General features: G+C 46.0%; 1 protein-coding gene across 4 annotated transcripts; it reads left to right on the forward strand.

Moving 5' to 3' along the window:
- The first annotated feature begins 10,006 nt into the window (after positions 1-10,006).
- On the forward strand, positions 10,007-16,570 carry LOC139552144 (RNA/RNP complex-1-interacting phosphatase-like). Of its 4 annotated transcripts, none has more exons than XM_071363576.1 (10): positions 10,007-10,229; positions 10,484-10,534; positions 10,628-10,703; positions 11,225-11,356; positions 11,451-11,574; positions 11,710-11,770; positions 11,873-11,919; positions 11,996-12,071; positions 12,158-12,286; positions 15,460-16,570. In XM_071363576.1, the coding sequence occupies exons 1-10, from the start codon at positions 10,102-10,104 to the stop codon at positions 15,851-15,853; spliced, it is 1,218 nt and encodes a 405-aa protein (XP_071219677.1). In that variant the 5' UTR covers positions 10,007-10,101; the 3' UTR covers positions 15,854-16,570. The 4 variants fall into 4 exon arrangements, with proteins under 4 accessions (XP_071219677.1, XP_071219676.1, XP_071219678.1 ...); XM_071363575.1 differs by having other exon boundaries at positions 10,016-10,229; positions 11,255-11,356; XM_071363577.1 differs by having other exon boundaries at positions 10,029-10,229; positions 10,442-10,534.
- Positions 16,571-20,202: the final 3,632 nt, after the last annotated feature.

Here is a 20,202-nt window from a genome sequence, read left to right on the forward strand (position 1 = left end):
AGAGCGCACGGTGTCTCCTGTACGTGTGCATAGCCCGGTGCGGGTTATTCCACCTCCCCGCACTGGTAGGGCTAGATTGGGCATTGAGCCAGGTGTCATGAAGCCGGCTCAACGCGTCTGGTCTCCAGTGCGTCTCCTCGGGCCGGCATACATGGCACCAGCCTTACGCATGGTGTCCCCGGTTCGCCTACATAGCCCGGTGCGGGTTATTCCACCTCCCCGCACTGGTCGGGCGACCGGGAGCATTCAACCAGGTAAGGTTGGGCAGGCTCAATGCTCAAGAGAGCCAGTACGCTTGCACTGTCCGGTATTTCCGGCGCTACCTCTCCGCCCCAGCCCAGTACCACCAGTGCCTCCACTACGCACCAGGTTTCCAGTGCGTCTCCAGAGCCCTGTTCCTCCTCCACGCACTTTTCCTATGGTGCGTGTATCCAGTTCGGTGCCTCCAGTTCCGACAACACGCACTAAGCCTCCTGTGCGTCTCCAGAGCCCTGTACGCACTGTTCCTTCTCCCCGTACTCGTCCTGATGTGCGTGCACTCAGCCCGGTGCCACCAGTGCCGGTACCACGCACCAGGCCCATAGTGCGCTTCGAGAGGTCAGTGTGCCCTGTCCCTGCTCCCCGCACTAGGCTTGAGGTGCGTGTCTCCAGTCCGGTGCCTCCAGTTCCGGCACCACGTACCAGGCCTACAGTGCGTCTCAGCCGGCCAGAGTCTGCCGTCTGCTCAACGGCGCCTGAACTGTCCGTCTGCCAAGCGCCGCATGAACTGCCCGTCTGCCATGAGCCTGCAAAGCCGCCCGTCTGCCATGAGCCTACAGAGCCTTCCGCCAGACAGGAGCCGCTAGAGCCTTCCGCCAGACAGGAGCAGCCAAAGCCTTCCGCCAGACAGGATCAGCCAGAGCCATCCGTCTCCGCAGCGCCATCTGAGCCATCCGTCTCCGCAGCGCCATCTGAGCCATCCGTCTCCCCAGCGCCATCTGAGCCATCCGTCTCCCCAGCGCCATCTGAGCCATCCGTCTCCCCAGCGCCATCTGAGCCATCCGTCTCCCCAGCGCCATCTGAGCCATCCGTCTCCCCAGCGCCATCTGAGCCATCCGTCTCCCCAGCGCCATCTGAGCCATCCGTCTCCCCAGCGCCATCTGAGCCATCCGTCTCCCCAGCGCCATCTGAGCCATCCGTCTGTCCCGAGCCATTAGAGCCGCCCGTCTGTCCCGAGCCGTCAGAGCTGATAGTCAGTCAGGAGCCGCTAGAGCCATTCGTCAGACAGGATCTGACAGAGCCGCCAACCAGACAGGATCTGCCAGAGCCGCCAACCAGACAGGATCTGCCAGAGCCGCCAACCAGACAGGATCTGCCAGAGCCGCCAACCAGACAGGATCTGCCAGAGCCGCCAACCAGACAGGATCTGCCAGAGCCGCCAACCAGACTGGATCTGCCAGAGCCGTCAGCGAGCCATGACCGTCCAGAGCCGTCAGCGAGCCATGACCGCCCAGAGCCGTCAGCGAGCCATGACCGTCCAGAGCCGTCAGCGAGCCATGACCGTCCAGAGCCGTCAGCGAGCCATGACCGTCCAGAGCCGTCAGCGAGCCATGACCGTCCAGAGCCGTCAGCGAGCCATGAGCGTCCAGAGCCGTCAGCCAGCCATGAGCGTCCAGAGCCGTCAGCCAGTCATGAGCTGCCCCTCAGCCCAGAGCGGCCATTAATCCAGAACTGCCCCTCAGTCCAGAGCTGTCTCTCTGTCCGGAGCTGCTCTTCAGTCCGGAGTTGCCTCTCTATCCTGAGCTACCTCTCTATCCTGACCTACCTCTCTGTCCTTAGCTATATCTCTGTCCTGAGCTACCTTGTCCCGGTGCTGCCCCTTGTCCCGGTGCTGCCCCTTATCTTAAGGTTACTTTTTCAATTTAGGGGGTGTAATATGAGGGTGGTCATTCGTAGGGGGAGACGAAAGCTGGGATTGACTATGGTGGGGTGGGGACCTCGCCCTGAGCCTGAGCCACCACCGTGGTCAGATGCCCACCCAGACCCTCCCCTAAACTTTGTGCTGGTGCGCCCGGAGTTCGCACCTTAAGGGGGGGGTTATGTCACGTTCCTGACCTATTTCTGTTAGTTTGTTGTATGTGTTAGTTGGTCAGGACGTGAGTTTGGGTGGGCATTCTATGTTGTCTGTTTCTATGTTGGTTTAAGGGTTGCCTGGTATGGCTCTCAATTAGAGGCAGGTGTTTGGCGTTCCTCTAATTGAGAGTCATATTTAGGTAGGTTGTTTCACTGTGTTCGTTGTGGGTGGTTGTCTCCTGTGTCTGTGTATATGTTTGCACCATACGGGACTGTTTGCGGTTTGTTCGTTTTATGTAGTCTGTTCCTGTTCATTGCGTTCTTCACGTTATATGTAAGTTCGTCGTTCAGGTCTGTCTGCATCGTTTATTTGTTTTGTTTGTTTATGCAAGTTTAGTTTGTTTTTTCGTCGTGTTCAATAAATCATGTCATTTCACTACGCTGCGCCTTGGTTCGATCACTACTCCTCCTCTTCATTCCTCTTCGGATGAAGAGGAGGAGGAACGCCGTTACATCAACCAAGGAGGGCCTACAGCAGCACCTAGGTCTTCTGCACAGATTCTGTCAGACCTGGGCCCTGACAGTAAATCTCAGTAAGACAAAAATAATGGTGTTCCAAAAAAGGTCCAGTTGCCAGGACCACGAATACAAATTCCATCTAGACACTGTTGTGCTAGCCTAGAGCACACAAAACACTATACATACCTTGGCCTAAACATCAGCGCCACTGGTAACTTCCACAAAGCTGTGAACGATGTGAGAGAAAAGGCAAGAAGGGCCTTCTATGCCATCAAAAGGAACATGAAATTCGACATACCAATTAGGATCTGTCTAAAATTACTTGAATCAGTTATAGAACCCATTGCCCTTTATGGTTGTGAGGACTGGGGTCCGTTCACCAACCAAGATTTCACAAAATGGGACAAACACCAAATCAAGACTCTGCATGCAGAATTCTGCAAAAATATCCTCTGTGTACAATGTAAAACACCAAATAATACATGCAGAGAAGAATTAGGCTAATACCCGCTAATTATCAAAATCCAGAAAAGAGCTGTTAAATTCTACAACCACCTAAAAGGAAGTGATTACCAAACCTTCCATAACAAAGCCATCACCTACAGAGAAATTAACCTGGAGAAGAGCCCCCCTAAGCAAGGTGGTCCTGGGGCTCTGTTCACAAACAGACCCCACAGAGGTCCAGGACAGCAACACATACAGACCCAACCAAATCATGAGAAAACAAAAAGATAATTACTTGACGCATTGGAAAGAATTTACAAAAAAAATCTGCGCAAAATAGAACGCTATTTGGCCCTAAACAGAGTACACAGTGTCAGAATACCTGACCACTGTGACTGACCCAAACTTAAGGAAAGCTTTGACTATGTACAGACTCAGTGAGCATAGCCTTGCTATTGAGAAAGGTCACCGAATGCAGACATGGCTCTCAAGAGAAGACAGGCTATGTTGTCTTAGGTCTCTCTTTATTTAGTGTTGTGTTGTCTCTCTTGTCGTGATGTGTGTTTTGTCCTATATTTAAATATGTTATTTTTAATCCCAGCCGACGTCCCCGCAGGAGGCCTTTTGGTAGGCCGTCATTTTAAATAAGAATTTGTTCTTAACTGACTTGCCTAGTTAAATAAAGGTTACATAAATATGTGCACACTGCCCACAAAATGAGGTGGAAATTGAGCTGCACTTCCTAATCTCCTGCCAAATGTATGACCATATTAAAGACACATATTACCCTCAGATTACACAGACCTCCAATTTTGATAAACTCCCATATCTATTGGGTGAAATGCCACAGTGTGCAATCATGACCTGTTGCCACAAGAAAAGGTCAACCAGTGAAAAACAAACACCTATATTTATGTTTATTTATTTTTCCATTTGTACTTTCACTATTTGCACATCATTACAACACTGTATATAGAGATATGACATTTGAAATTACTTTATTATTTTGGAACTTGTGTAAGTGTAACGTTTACTGTTAATTATTTGTATTGTTTATTTATTTTGTTTATTATCTATTTCACTTGCTTTGGAAATGTAAACATATGTTTCCCATGCCAATAAAGGCCCTTTAAATTGAATAGGCCCTTTAAATTTTTTCATCCACTATTTTCATCAATATCCCGTGGCGAAGCGGTAAATCGTTAGCTTTAATAATAATAGTGTAACGACCCTGGGTTTATAAGCGCGGAAATCGACTCTGCCGCTTGAGCATGCTTTTGCGGCACAGTCGATAGCGCGCCGGACCTCGGGCTCGAAGGTCAAGGGTTCGAGACCTGCTCCCTGCCTGTTTCATTACAATAGGTTGGAAAAGCAGGTCTACATCATGCCTGCCTTTAAGTTGACTATTTTTCTAAAACGGAATCTATTGCATTAATTAGGGTGCTTAAGACAGAATCTTATACTAGACTAAGTAAAACACATTATTTGAACAACACTGCAGATAGTATGGTTTCACATAAAACAATTTTCAAAATAGCGTGCCTTCAACCTCATACCATTACGTCTCTAACTGTTCTATAGTTCCCGACTCTACCCGCTAAACTACCGGTCAGGTGAACCTATTGGCACAACATCCTAATTATATTTGTGAGTACGGTGTCCAGTAGAAGTCGGTGTTTGAAAGCAGCTTGGACTCGAAGAAATCACCGGAACCACGGCAAAATCAGTGGGATCTCGCATTTTGCGTCACACGGGTTGAAAAAGCACGTGATTTAAAGGAAGCTTTGACGTCATTGATGACGTACTTTGATAAAGTGATAAATGCGTCCGCCACCCGCACACTGCTTCGAAGTTAGCTGCTTAGCGAGTTCGGCACCTTCCCCGTTATCAAACAATCACTACAGACAACTGACTGACAACCCAATGGTACTTTAGAAAGACTGTGTCTATATTGGTCTAGCAATATCTGCAATATCTTCTAAATCCAAGATGGCGTAGCAGTCGGACGTGTCTTTGTCTTGTCTTGTCCCGTGTAAATAGTCTTCGTATTTTTCGTATACATTTCGTATATATTTTAATTTCACTTTCCGTCTAGGAACTGAATATACATTCCTACATTCCGCCTCACCCAATGTGGTACGGACCTGCTATTTTTTTTATACTTTAGAACCGTAACCCCAATCAGAAGCTAGCCAGATAACTAGCTACTAGCTAGTAGTCAGTTAGCCACTGCTGCGGTCTTCGCCCTTAACTCGGACACAGCCAGCTTCAATACCGGGCCAATACCTGCCAGTCTGCAAGCGCGATATCAACCCAGAGCATATAGGACTGCTTTTTCTCTACCACATCACCGGATTCCTGACGCAAGCTCTGGACAATTACACCGTATCATCACAGCTAGCTAGCTGCAACCGAGTGGCTACTACTGGCTAACACCTCTGTCCCGAAGCAAGCACCAGTTAGCCTTGAGCTAGCCTCGAGCTAGGCCCATCTGCCGGCTAGCCGAAGAGGTCTACCAGCGAATTCTTGGGCTACAATACCTCTTTTGCCAATTGGACTGGACCTTTTTTTGCCGACACAGAGCCCTGCCAATCCATCACAACTGGTCTAAATCAGCTACAAGCTAATTTAGCCATTTTTTTGCCGCTGCTAGTAGCTTTTACCTTCTGCACAGACACCAGCCCTGTTATTAGCCTGGATATTACTCACCAATTTACCAGCATCGGACTGTCTCTCGACAACAACGCCGGATTCCTGCCGTAATCCCTGAGCCACTACTTCTGATCCTCACAGCTAGCTTGCAGCTAGCGCAGCTAGCGCAGCTAGCGCCACTGCCACGAAGCTAGCACCAGTTAGCAAACACAATTCTACGATTCACAACCTCTCTTTCGCCATCCGGCTTGGATTCTCTGTCGACACGACCACGTCTGAGCAGACCCCCTCCGTCTGAGCAGACCACCCCCCGGGCTACTAACTTTAAACGCCGCGTGCTAGCTTAGTGGAGGCCTCCCTGCTCCATCTACGGCTGCCCCCTGGACACTATGATCACTTGGCTACATAGCTGATGCATGCTTGACTGTCCATTAATTCACGGTACTCCATTCTGTTTATTTGTGTTTTATCTGTCGGCTCTGTGCTTTAACTCAGGATCTGTGTGTAGTTAATCCGACCCTTTCTGCCTAGTCGTCGCCATTTTTACCTGTTGTTGCTGTGTTAGACTAGCACCCTGTTATTGCTGCTGTTATCTTACCTGTTGTTTTAGCTAGCTCTCCCAATCAAGACCTGCAATCACTTTATGCCTTATTGTATGTCTCTCTCAAATATCAATATGCCTTGCATACTGTTGTTCAGGCTAGTTATCATTATCATTGTTTTGGTTTGCAATGGACCCTGTAGTTCCACTCTCCGTACCTCTGATACCTCCTTTGTCCCACCCCCCACACATGCGGTGACCTCACCCATTGAGACCAGCATGTCCAGAGATACAACCTCTCTTATCATCACCCAGTGCCTGGGCTTGCCTCCGCTGTACCCGCGCCCCACCATACCCTTGTCTGCACATTATGCCCAGAATCTATTCTACCACGCCCATAAATCTGCTCCTTTTATTCTTTGTCCCCAACGCTCTAGGCGACCAGTTTTGATAGCCTTTAGCCGCACCCTCATCCTACTACTCCTCTGTTCCTCGGGTGATGTGGAGGTAAACCCAGGCCCTGCATGTCCCCAGTCACCCTCATTTGTTGACTTCTGTGATCGAAAAAGCCTTGGCCTCATGCATGTCAACATCAGAAGCCTCCTCCCTAAGTTTGCCTTACTCACCGCTTTAGCACACTCTGCCAATCCTGATGTCCTTGCCGTGTCCGAATCCTGGCTTAGGAAGGCCACCAAAAATTCTGAGATTTCCATACCCAACTATAACACTTTCCGTCAAGATAGAACTGCCAAAGGGGGAGGAGTTGCAATCTACTGCAGAGATAGCCTGCAAAGTTCTGTCATACTTTCCAGGTCTATGCCCAAACAGTTCGAACTTCTAATTTTAAAAATTAATCTCTCCAGAAATAAGTCTCTCACTGTTGCCGCCTGCTACCGACCCCCCTCAGCTCCCAGCTGTGCCCTGGACACCATCTGTGAATTGATCGCTCCCCATCTAGCTTCAGAGTTTGTTCTGTTAGGTGACCTAAACTGGGATATGCTTAACACCCCGGCAGTCCTACAATCCAAGCTTGATGCCCTCAATCTCACACAAATCATCAAGGAACCCACCAGGTACAACCCTAAATCCGTAAACATGGGCACCCTAATAGACATTATCCTGACCAACCTGCCCTCCAAATACACCTCTGCTGTCTTCAATCAAGATCTCAGCGATCACTGCCTCATTGCCTGTATCCGCCACGGGTCCGCGGTCAAACGACCACCCCTCATCACTGTCAAACGCTCCCTAAAACACTTCTGCGAGCAGGCCTTTCTAATCGACCTGGCCCGGGTACCCTGGAAGGATATTGACCTCATCCCGTCAGTTGAGGATGCCTGGTCATTCTTTAAATGTTACTTCCTCACCATATTAGACAGGCATGCTCCGTTCAAAAAATGCAGAACCAAGAACAGATATAGCCCTTGGTTCACTCCAGACCTGACTGCCCTCGACCAGCACAAAAACATCCTGTGGCGAACTGCAATAGCATCGAAGAGCCCCCGCGATATGCAACTGTTCAGGGAAGTCAGGAACCAATACACGCAGTCAGTCAGGAAAGCAAAGGCCAGCTTTTTCAAGCAGAAATTCGCATCCTGTAGCTCTAACTCCAAAAAGTTCTGGGATACTGTAAAGTCCATGGAGAACAAGAGCACCTCCTCCCAGCTGCCCACTGCACTGAGGCTAGGTAACACGGTCACCACCGATAAATCCGTGATAATCGAAGACTTCAACAAGCATTTCTCAATGGCTGGCCATGCCTTCCTCCTGGCGACTCCAACCTTGGCCAACAGCCCCGCCCCCCCCGCTGCTACTCGCCCAAGCCTCCCCAGCTTCTCCTTTACCCAAATCCAGATAGCAGATGTTCTGAAAGAGCTGGAAAACCTGGACCCATACAAATCAGCTGGGCTTGACAATCTGGACCCCCTATTTCTGAAACTGTCCGCCGCCATTGTCGCACCCCCTATTACCAGCCTGTTCAACCTCTCCTTCGTATCATCTGAGATCCCCAAGGATTGGAAAGCTGCCGCGGTCATCCCCCTCTTCAAAGGGGGAGACACCCTGGACCCAAACTGTTACAGACCTATATCCATCCTGCCCTGCCTATCTAAGGTCTTCGAAAGCCAAGTCAACAAACAGATCACTGACCATCTCGAATCCCACCGTACCTTCTCCGCTGTGCAATCCGGTTTCCGAGCCGGTCACGGGTGCACCTCAGCCACGCTCAAGGTACTAAACGATATCATAACCGCCATCGATAAAAGACATTACTGTGCAGCCGTCTTCATCGACCTGGCCAAGGCTTTCGACTCTGTCAATCACCATATTCTTATCGGCAGACTCAGTAGCCTCGGTTTTTCTAATGACTGCCTTGCCTGGTTCACCAACTACTTTGCAGACAGAGTTCAGTGTGTCAAATCGGAGGGCATGTTGTCCGGTCCTCTGGCAGTCTCTATGGGGGTACCACAGGGTTCAATTCTCGGGCCGACTCTTTTCTCTGTATACATCAATGATGTTGCTCTTGCTGCGGGCGATTCCCTGATCCACCTCTACGCAGACGACACCATTCTATATACTTCCGGCCCTTCCTTGGACACTGTGCTATCTAACCTCCAAACGAGCTTCAATGCCATACAACACTCCTTCCGTGGCCTCCAACTGCTCTTAAACGCTAGTAAAACCAAATGCATGCTTTTCAACCGTTCGCTGCCTGCACCCGCACGCCTGACTAGCATCACCACCCTGGACGGTTCCGACCTAGAATATGTGGACATCTATAAGTACCTAGGTGTGTGGCTAGACTGCAAACTCTCCTTCCAGACTCATATCAAACATCTCCAATCCAAAATCAAATCAAGAATCGGCTTTCTATTCCGCAACAAAGCCTCCTTCACTCACGCCGCCAAACTTACCCTAGTAAAACTGACTATCCTACCGATCCTCGACTTCGGCGATGTCATCTACAAAATAGCTTCCAACACTCTACTCAGCAAACTGGATGCAGTTTATCACAGTGCCATTCGTTTTGTTACTAAAGCACCTTATACGACCCACCACTGCGACCTGTATGCCCTAGTCGGCTGGCCCTCGCTACATGTTCGTCGTCAGACCCACTGGCTCCAGGTCATCTACAAGGCTATGCTAGGTAAAGTGCCGCCTTATCTCAGTTCACTGGTCACGATGGCTACACCCACCCGCAGCACGCGCTCCAGCAGGTGTATCTCACTGATCATCCCTAAAGCTAAAACCTCATTTGGACGCCTTTCCTTCCAGTTCTCTGCTGCCTGCGACTGGAACGAATTGCAAAAATCTCTGAAGTTGGAGACTTTTATCTCCCTCAACAACTTTAAAAATCTGCTATCCGAGCAGCTAACCGATCGCTGCAGCTGTACATAGTCCATCTGTAAACTACCCACCCAATTTACCTACCTCACCCCCCATACTGCTTTTATTTATTTACTTTTCTGCTCTTTTGCACACCAGTATCTCTTCTTGCACATGATCATCTGATGATTTATCACTCCAGTGTTAATCTGCTAAATTGTAATTATTCGATTTATTGCCTACCTCATGCCTTTTGCACACATTGTATATAGATTCTCTTTTTTTCTACCATGTTATTGACTTGTTTATTGTTTACTCCATGTGTAACTCTGTGTTGTCTGTTCACACTGCTATGCTTTATCTTGGCCAGGTCGCAGTTGCAAATGAGAACTTGTTCTCAACTAGCCTACCTGGTTAAATAAAGGTGAAATAAAAATAAAATAAATAAAATATGCTTGTATTCAGGCTTAAATTGGGGTTCCTCTCCTGCGATAACCCATCCAAACCACTAGGGGAGAACAGAGACATTCTGGCCGCAAGATACACTAGACTTTCCTTACGTCATCCAAATGCGGCAGCTGAAAGGTGGAATGCGATTCGTGCTAAATTGTTTTCGGTTAAATACATTGACTTCTGTTTTCAGATCAAAGGAAACACGATTTATGTTAACTGTTGAGAATAATTCATATTTTACTGGGTGAGTAAGGAAAATGTTGACGACGTTACAGCAAAAATGTGCCTTGAGAACTAACGTAGTTAGCTAGCGCTAGCTAATCCTCTGTCGATAGCCCAGACATTTTTGATACTTCTCTCAATACGTCTGTGTTGTCGATATAATTTGATAGCTAACTATCTGACGTAGAAATACTTTGGTTTTGCTGCTAGTAGCTAATACACATTTTATTTCAGATCATGTTGATTGTATAAGTAAGGTTGTCTGTTACCCAAAAGTGAACCCAAGAAAAAGATGCCACCTCACAAGAAAAACGGGATACCGGACAGGTAAATAGCCACTGTTTGAACGGTTAACTATTTAATGCTAATGTAGACGGGATTATAGACTGTCATATTGATGTCCTACAATCTCTCCTACAGATGGGAAGACTACCAGGCCGTAGGGAAGATTATATCTGGGACGCGGTTCATCGCTTTTAAAGTCCCTCTGAAACCGGTAACTGTCAAGAGTTGTGTGTGTGTGTGTGTGTGTTTTAGTCACTCAACTCCACGATGTACTTGATGTGAAATACATGGTGGATTTCAGTGACTTCGCTGTGTGTCCCCCTGGTGTGTTGTCAAGCACTGGGTAGTCTAGGGAACCCAGAACTAGAATCTAGCGGGATTGTGTCAGATGCTCAATGTTATGTTTTAATTTTATTTAATAAACTAAGTCATTTGAGACCAAATTCTTATTTTACAATGACGGCCTACCATTATGCGAGTCTGTCCAAAAGAGATTAAGCACTGGGTTACGGGGTTGGTGTTAGTGGCCTTGGGGTTTGTAATAGGTATACTGGGATGTATTCGTTATTCAGATTCCGTTGCAAAACGTTTTGCAACAGGAACCTTTTACTCTAGGATGCAAACAGAGCAAACAAAACGGTGAGGGACCTACCTGAATATGTCAACTAATGGTACACCCCTGGTAGCTAGGATTGTTAGTAGTTACTAGGCTAATAACTGTGTGTGTTCCAGTCCCTGTGTCGTCATGTTGAACGTTCGCAGGCGTTTGGTCCATGGGAGCTGATGCAGACTATGGAGAAAGATGGACAGGAGCTGGGACTGATTATAGACCTCACCTTTACTACGCGCTACTACAAACCTGAGGTACACACACACACACACACACACACACACACACACACACACACACACAATCACTTACTGTGTAGTCTAGTGTAGTTTGTGTGTGTGTGTGTAGGACCTTCCAGACTCCGTGTTCTACCTGAAGATTTTCACAGCTGGTCATGAAGTTCCCAGCGACCCCACAATCCTTAGCTTCAAACGTGCCGTCCGCGGGTTCCTACGAGACAACACACACAACGGTCAGTCACACACCACACACACACCCTCACTGGTGGTTAGTGAAACTGATTGTCTGTGTCTTGTTAGTTAATCGTCAACACATCAGCAGAAATACAAGATAATGTAAACGTATTTATTATCTTTCTCTTTCAAAGATAAGCTGATCGGAGTACACTGTACTCATGGGCTCAACAGGACAGGCTACCTGGTCTGTAGGTAAGGAGCTTTTAGCAGATTTTGTGGAGTTTCTGGTAGATTCTACATGTGCTTAGTTTGTAACCTATATCTTTCTCTTCTCCTCTTCTCTCTCCTCTTCAGGTATCTGATAGATGTAGATGGGATCGATCCTAAAGAGGCTGTGGAGTGTGAGTACTGAACCTCATTCAAAAATTGTGTGCACGCATGCATGTGTGTAATGTTTTTCCCCATGTGTTATTCCAGTGTTTAACTCTTCGCGGGGTCACCCCATAGAAAGAGAGAACTACCTGAAAGACCTACAGACTGGGCCAAAGAGAAGGTAATTTGTGTGTCTGTTGGTCGGTCTCTCTATCGTTGTCTCTGTCCATCCATACTTTTATTCATCCATTTCTCCTCCCTCTGCAGTAACGATGGGATGGAGGAGTCGGAGCAGGAGCCAATCAGAGGCCGCTCTGGCAGTCGTCATAACATTCTCGACTCTCCTGCCCACCACCGCGACAGACATTACGACAGGCATGACCACAACCAATTTGTGTAAGCACCCTGACCTCTAACCCTTATAGACATACAGGTATGTCTATATACAGTGCTATCGTAAAGTATTCAGATCCCTTGACTTTTTCCCCCAAAATTTAAAGTTATAGCCTTATTCTAAAATTGATTAAATATATCAATCTACACACAACACCCCATAATTTCAAAGCGAGAGCAGGTATTTAGACATTTTTGCAAAAAAAGAAACCAGATACCTTATTTACATACTCATTTTTCAACCACTCCACAAATTTCTTGTTAACAAACTATAGTTTTGGCAAGTCGTGTAGGACATCTACTTTGTGCATGACACAAGTAATTTTTCCAACAATTGTTTACAGACAGATTATTTCACTTATAATTCACTGTATCACAATTTCAGTGGGTCAGAAGTTTACATACACTAAATTAACTGTGTCTTTAAACGGCTTACAGAATTTCAGAAAATGATGTCATGGCTTTAGAATTTTCTGATAGGCTAATTGACATTATTTGAGTCAATTGGAGGTGTACCTGTGGATGTATTTCATCATGGCATCATGGGAAAATCAAAAGGAATCAGCCAAGACCTCAGAAAATAAATTGTAGAGTCTGGTTCATCCTTGGGAGAAATTTCCAAATGCCTGAAAGTACCACGTTCATCTGTACAAACAATAGTACGCAAGTATTAACACCATGGGACCACGCAGCCGTCATACCGCTCAGGAAGAAGACGCGTTCTGTCTCCTAGAGATGAACGTACTCTGGTGCGAAAAGTGCAAATCAATCCCAGAACAACAGCAAAGGACCTTGTGAAGATGCTGGAGGAAACGGGTACCAAAGTATCTATATCCACAGTAAAATAAGTCCTATATTGACATAACCTGAAAGGCCCCTCGACAAGGAAGAAGCCACTGCTCCAAAACCACCATAAAAAAGCCAGAATACGGTTTGTAACTGCACATGGGGACAATGTCCTTTTTGGAGAAATGTCCTCTGGTCTGATGAAACAAAAATAGAACTGTTTGGCCATAATGACCATCGTTATGTTTGGAGGAAAAAGGGGGAGGCTTGCAAGCCGAAGAACACCATCCCAACCGTGATGCACGGGGGTGGCAGCATCATGTTGTGGGGGTGCTTTGCTGCAGGAGGGACTGGTGCACTTCACAAAATAGATGGCATCACGAGGGAAAATTATGTGGATATATTGAAGCAACAACTCAAGAAAACAGACAGGAAGTTAAAGCTTGGTCGCAAATGGGTCTGCCAAATGGACAATAACCCCAAGCATACTTCCAAAGTTGTGGCAAAATGGCTTAAGGACAACAAAGTCAAGGTATTGGAATGGCCATCACAAAGCACTGACTTCAATCCTATAGAAAATGTGTGGGCAGAACTGAAAAAGCGTGTGCGAGCAAGGAGGCCTACAAACCTGTCTCGGTTACACCAGCTCTATCAGGAGGAATGGGCCAAAATTCACCCAACTTATTGTGGAAGTTTGTGGAAGGCTACCTGAAACGTTTGACCCAAGTTAAACAATTTAAAGGCAATGCTACCAAATACTATTTGAGTGTATGTAAACTTCTGACCCACTGGGAATGTGATGAAAGAAATAAAAGCTGTAATAAATAATTCTCTCTTCTGACATTTCACATTCTTAAAATAAAGTGGTGATCCTAACTGACCTAAGACAGGGAATTTTTACTAGGATTAAATGTCAGGAAATGTGAAACTGAGTTTAAATGTATTTGGCTGAGGTGTATGTAAACTTCCGACTTCAACTGTAAGTATTCAGACCCTTTGCAATGAGACTTGCAATTGAGCTCAGGTGCATCCTGTTTCCACTGGCCATCCATGATGTTTCTACAACTTGAATTTACCACAGGTGGACTCCGTTCAATTGATTTGACATGATTTGGAAAAGCGCACACACCTGTCTATTTAAGGTCCCACAGTTCACAGTGCATGTCAGAGCAAAACCCAAGCCATGAGGACGAATGAGTTGTCCGTAGAGCTCCGAGACAGGATTGTGTCGCGGCAAAGATCTGGGGAAGGGTACATTAAAGTGTCTGCAGTATTGAAGCGCCCGGCAAACAGTGGCCATCATTCTTAAATGGAAGAAGCTTGGAACGACTAAGACTTCCTAGAGCTGGCCGCCTGGCCTAACTGAGCTTTTGGGGGAGAAGGGCCTTGGTCAGGGAGGGGACCAAGAATCCAATCGTCACTCTGACAGAGCTCTAGAGTTCCTCTGTGGAGATGGGAGAACCTTCCAGAAGGACAACCATCTCTGCTGCACTTCACCATAGTAGTGGCCAGACGGGAGCCACTCTTCAGTAAAAGGCACCTGACAGCCTGCTTGGAGTTTGCCAAAAGACACCTGAAGGACTCAGACCATGAGAAACAAGATTCTCTGGTCTGATGAAACCAAGATTGGCCTGATGCCAAGTGTCACATCTGGAGGAAACCTGGCACCATACCTACGGTGAAGCATGGTGGTGGTGGCAGCATCATGCCGTGGCATGTTTTTCAGCGGCAGGGACTTGGAGTCTCGTCAGGATCAAGGCAAAGATGAATGGAGCAAAGTACAGAGAGATGCTTGACGAAAACCTGCTCCAAAGTGCTGGGGACCTCAGACTGGGGCGACGGTTCACCTTCCAGCAGGACAACATCCCTAAGCACACAGCCAAGACAACGCAGGATTTGCTTCAGGACAAGTCTCTGAATGTCCTTGTGTGGCCCAGCTAGAGCCCGTTACTTAAACCCGACCGAAAATCTGTAGAGAGACCTAAAAATGGCTGTGCAACGACGATCCCCATCCAACCTGACAGAGCTTGAGAGGATCTGCGGAGAAGGATGGGAGAAACTCTCCAAATACAGGTGTGCCAAGCTTGTAGCTTCATACCACAGAAGACTCTAGGCTTCAATTGTTGCCAATGGTGCTTCAACAAAGTACTGAGTAAATTGTCTGAATATTTATGTAAATGTGATATTTAAGTTTTTAGTAAATGAGCTTTTAAAAAATTAAACACTTTTTGGTTTGTGTGTAGATGGATTGGGGGGGCATTTTAATATATATTTTTAATAATGCTGTAACGTAACAAAATATGGAAAAGGTCAAGGGGTCTGAATACTTTCCGAATTCACTCCATATGTTTAATTTTGGTGTGCCGGTTCTGCTCTTGCTCTCTCTACAGGCCTCTCCACCAGAGGGGTATGAACCACCAGACTCACGGCTTCCCTCCTCCTCTACCTCCTTATGGCATGTGGCCTCCCCATCCTAGCCTTCTCTCCCATCCTCCTCACTTCAACAACTACCAATGGACACCCCCCCCGCCACAGAACAACTGGAGGAGGCCCTACCCACCAGAGGAAGACAGGAGGGGAGGGGGGGACTGGAGGTCATCCCACCACGAGGGCGAGAGGAGAGTTCACTGCCCTCCCCCTTGCCCTGTTCTCCCCCTTTACTCCCCCAAAGGGTGGACTAATGAGCCAGAGTGGTCTGCCTCCTCCCTCCCCTCTGAAGAGATAAGTGGCCCACAGTGGAAAGTCCGCCCACGACACAAACACAGCAAAGACTGGACTAAATAGAGGAGAGGGGGGAGTGCAGTTTGCTTTTTAAAAATGAAAAGTGAAGCTTCCAGGTGTTTGACTGCTGCAGTTCCATGGGGGCTGAATAGTTTGATTTGCTTTTAGAAACATATTTTAGGTTTTAATTGAGAGATGTGTTCGGTTGAGACGGAGAGAAAGGCCTTAGTTCACTTACATAAAGTGCCTGACTGACTGTTTACTGACTGACTAACCTTGTCCCCAGGCTATTGTGTATGTAAGGCTGGTACATCAACGATTTAATGTTGGCCTTACTGGGTAAAGTGGCATTTTATTTGAGAGCATAACACTTGTGAAAGGCGAGACTCTGCTTGTGGTGTGTTAACGTATGGGGGAGGTGTTATGGGAGATGATTGGTTGGTAGATTTAAGCTGAGTAAGTTCATGCCTATGCACCTGGAGTTTCTCCAGGTCTTTCTGTATTGGCTAACGGAGGCCACGTCTAACACGTTTGTTCTCCAGGCTCTTCGCGCAATTTGGGTGGAAGTGCCTGGGAATGAGATGACTTGACGATTGATTTACTGACTGTTGGCTGACTGACTGGTTTCCATTAGACATGAGTTGCCAATGCACTCTCTGTTCCATGTATGTATCATGTATGACAGGCAAATCATATACATACGTGACCATGTCATTTATGTGCTTTTTGGTCTGAGTGTTTGTGATCAAAGGTAATAAAGAATATTGGGAGCTGAAAAAACATGGTCTGTCTCATGGTTGAATGGTCACTATGTCTTAACTAACTACATGGTCTGTTCAAACTACGAGAATGAAACAATACCCGTCATTTGCATGGAGGAAAATACGGGGGTATTGTAAAAGACGGTCCGGGTGCCTTGTAAGGATCCATCGCCGAGAGGGTAATTTACCATCGGTCTTATTAGCCAACGTACAATCAATCAATAATAAAATAGACAAACTACGAGCATGTGTATTCCACCAACGGGACATTAAAAACTGTAAAAGCTTATGTTTCGCCGAGTCGTGGCTGAACGACGACATGATTAACATACAGCTGGCGGGTTTTAAGCTTTTTCGGCAGGATAGAACAGCGGCCTCTGGTAAGACAAGGGGAGGCGGCCTATGTATATTTGTAAACAACAGCTGGTGCACAAATTCTAAGGAAGTCTTGAGGTTTTGCTCGCCTGAGGTAGAGTATCTCACGATAAGCGGTAGAGATACTCTTAATGATCGGCTATGAAAAGCCAACTGACATTTACTCCTGAGGTGCTGACTTGCTGCACCCTCGACAACTACTGTGATTATTATTATTTGACCATGCTGGTCATTTATGAACATTTGAACATCTTGGCCATGTTCTGTTATAATCTCCACCCGGCACAGCCAGAAGAGGACTGGCCACCCCTCATAGCCTGGTTCCTCTAGGTTTCTTCCTAGGTTTTGGCCTTTCTAGGGAGTTTTTCCTAGCCACCGTGCTTCTACACCTGCATTGCTTGCTGTTTGGGGTTTTAGGCTGGGTTTCTGTACAGCACTTTGAGATATCAGCTGATGTAAGAAGGGCTATATATATATTTTTGATTTGATTTGAGGATAGAGCTGCTGCTTTCAAGGAGTGGAACTCTAACCCGGGAGATTATAAGAAATCCTGCTATGCCCTCCGACGAACCATCAAGCAGGCAAAGTGTCAATACAGGACTAAGATTGAATCGTACTACACGGGCTCCGACACTCGTCGGATGTGGCAGGGCTTGCAAATTTACAGACTACAAAGGGAAGCACAGCCACGACGAGCTAAATTAATTCTATGCTCGCTTCGAGGCAAGTAACACTGAAACATGCATGACAGCACCAGCTGTTCCAGATGACTGTATGATCAAGCTCTCCATAGCCGATGTAAGACCTTTAAACAGGTTAACAATCTCAAGACCGCAGGGCCATACGGATTGCCACATCACCAACAAACTATCATGGTCCAATCACACTAAGACAGTCGTGAAGAGGGCACGACAAAACCTATACCCCCTCAGGAGTCTGAAAAGATTTGGCATGGGTCCTCAGATTTTCAAAAGGTTCTACAGCTGCACCATCTAGAGCATCCTGACTGGTTTCATCACTGCCTGGTAGGAAAACTGCTCGACCTCCGACCGCAAGGCACTACAGAGGGTAGTGTGTATGGCCCAGTACATCACTGGGGCCAAGCTTCCTGCCATCCAAGACCTCTATATCAGGTTGTGTCAGAGGAAGGCCCTAAAATTTGTCAAGAACTCCAGCCACCCTAGTCATAGACTGTTCTCTCTGCACGGCAAGTGGCACCGGAGCGCAAAGTCGAGGTCCAAAAGGCTTCTTAACAGCTTCTACCCCCAAGCCATAAGACTCCTGAAGAGCTAATCAAAGGGCTACCCAAACCCCTCTTTTACACTGCTGCTATTCTCTGTTTATAATATTTGCGTAGTCACTTTAATTCTACCTACATGTAAATATTACCTCAACTGACCGGTGCCTTGCACATTGACTCTGTACCGATACCCCCTGTATATAGCCTTGCTTGTTATTTTTCTGCTGCTGTTGAATTATTTGGTACTTTTTTCTATTTCTTATAAATCTTTTACTAAACACTTATTTATTTATTTTTTATCTTCTTAAAAGCATTGTTGGTTAAGGGCTTGTAAGGTCTTGCAAGGTCTACTCCTGTTGTATTCGGCGCATGTGACAAATAAAATTTGATTTTGATTTGATTTCATAATCTGATTACATATTAATAACCTTTACAGGATTGGTGGGTCCCCCTCGGGGCGGTTGAGCTAACATGGGCTAATGCCATTAGCATGAGGTTGTAAGTAACAAGAACATTTCCCAGGACATAGACATATCTGATATTGGCTGAAAGCTTACATTTTTGTGAATCTAACTGCACTGTCCAATTTACTGTAGTTATTACAATGAAATAATACCATGCTATTGTTTGAGAAGAGTGCACAGTTATGAACTTGAAAAGTTATTAATAAACCAATTAGGCACATTTGGGAAGTCTTGATACAACATTTGAACAGAAATGAAATGGTTCATTGTATCAGTCTAAAACTTTGCACCTACACTGCTGCCATCTATTGGCCAAAACCTAAATTGTGCCTTGGCTGGAATAATACATTCTGGCCTTTCTCTTGCATTTCAAAGATGGTACCCAAAAACTGATGTTTTTTTGTTTGTATTACCTTTTACCAGATCTAATGTGTTATATTCTCCTACATTCATTTCACATTAACACAAACTTCAAAGTGTTTCCTTTCAAATTGTATCAAAAATATGCATATCCGTGCTTCAGGTCCTGAACTACAGGCAGTTAGATTTGGGTATGTCATTTTAGGCGAAAATTGTAAAAAAGGGTCCGATCCTTAACCCTGAAAGTGCCACCAGACCTAAATGAAAAATAAAAAATAAACGAATGTCTCTATACCAAGTTGAGAGTCTCAGCTTTCAGATGCAATTGGCTCTTCGTTAAGCCCCGATCACCTTGTTTACTGTTGCAATCTCTGACAACTTTTTTCTGGAAAACTCGATTCCCCCTTCTAACCACTGGTCTCAAACTGTGTTTTTAATACACATTGAAATTAAACACCAACTACACTTTGCTAACGTATGTCAGATTCAGTGGAGGCTGCTGAGGGGAGGACATCTCATAATAATGGCTGGAACGCAGCAAATGGAATGGCATCAAACCATGTGTTTGATGTATTTGATACCATTCCATTAATTCCGCTCCAGTCATTACCACAAGCCCTTCTCCCCAATTAAGGTGCCACCAACCTCCTGCGCAATTGCCAATTTCTCAGCCTCTGAGGATCACAGAAACACAACACTGAAATATAGCTGCTAGCAGCAATTAACAGGGTTCACAGGATGACAGAAAGGACACAAGATTAGTTTGATAACAAAGCAAGCACTCTATCATGTCGGAACTATCTCCCTTTATGTGCAGTCAGGGAAGTCATTACCATGTTTATCTCTCAATACCACAAGGATGACACGTGAAGTTTAGTCTAGTGCTGTAGGTTCGTTATCTTTTAGTGTAGAAGGTCATCATTCTTAAGTCATTACTTAATGTATTGAGTTAATATAATATATAGCCAAGTTATTATTACTCATTGTGTAGTTATCCCTTTTATTTGTATTATTATGTTTCAATTATTTCTCGTAAGTAAGCATTTCACTGTTAGTCTACACCTGTTGTTCACAAAGCATGTCACAAATAACATTTGATTGTTTTATTTGATTTGATAAAATTTCCCTATAAATGTGTGAACATTTTAAAATACTGTACATTGTTTAGTCATACCAGTAGTATACAGGTATGATTTACCACGGCTGTCAGCC

Source organism: Salvelinus alpinus, chromosome 24 (genome assembly GCF_045679555.1).
Source record: "Salvelinus alpinus chromosome 24, SLU_Salpinus.1, whole genome shotgun sequence".
Taxonomy (NCBI): domain Eukaryota; kingdom Metazoa; phylum Chordata; class Actinopteri; order Salmoniformes; family Salmonidae; genus Salvelinus; species Salvelinus alpinus.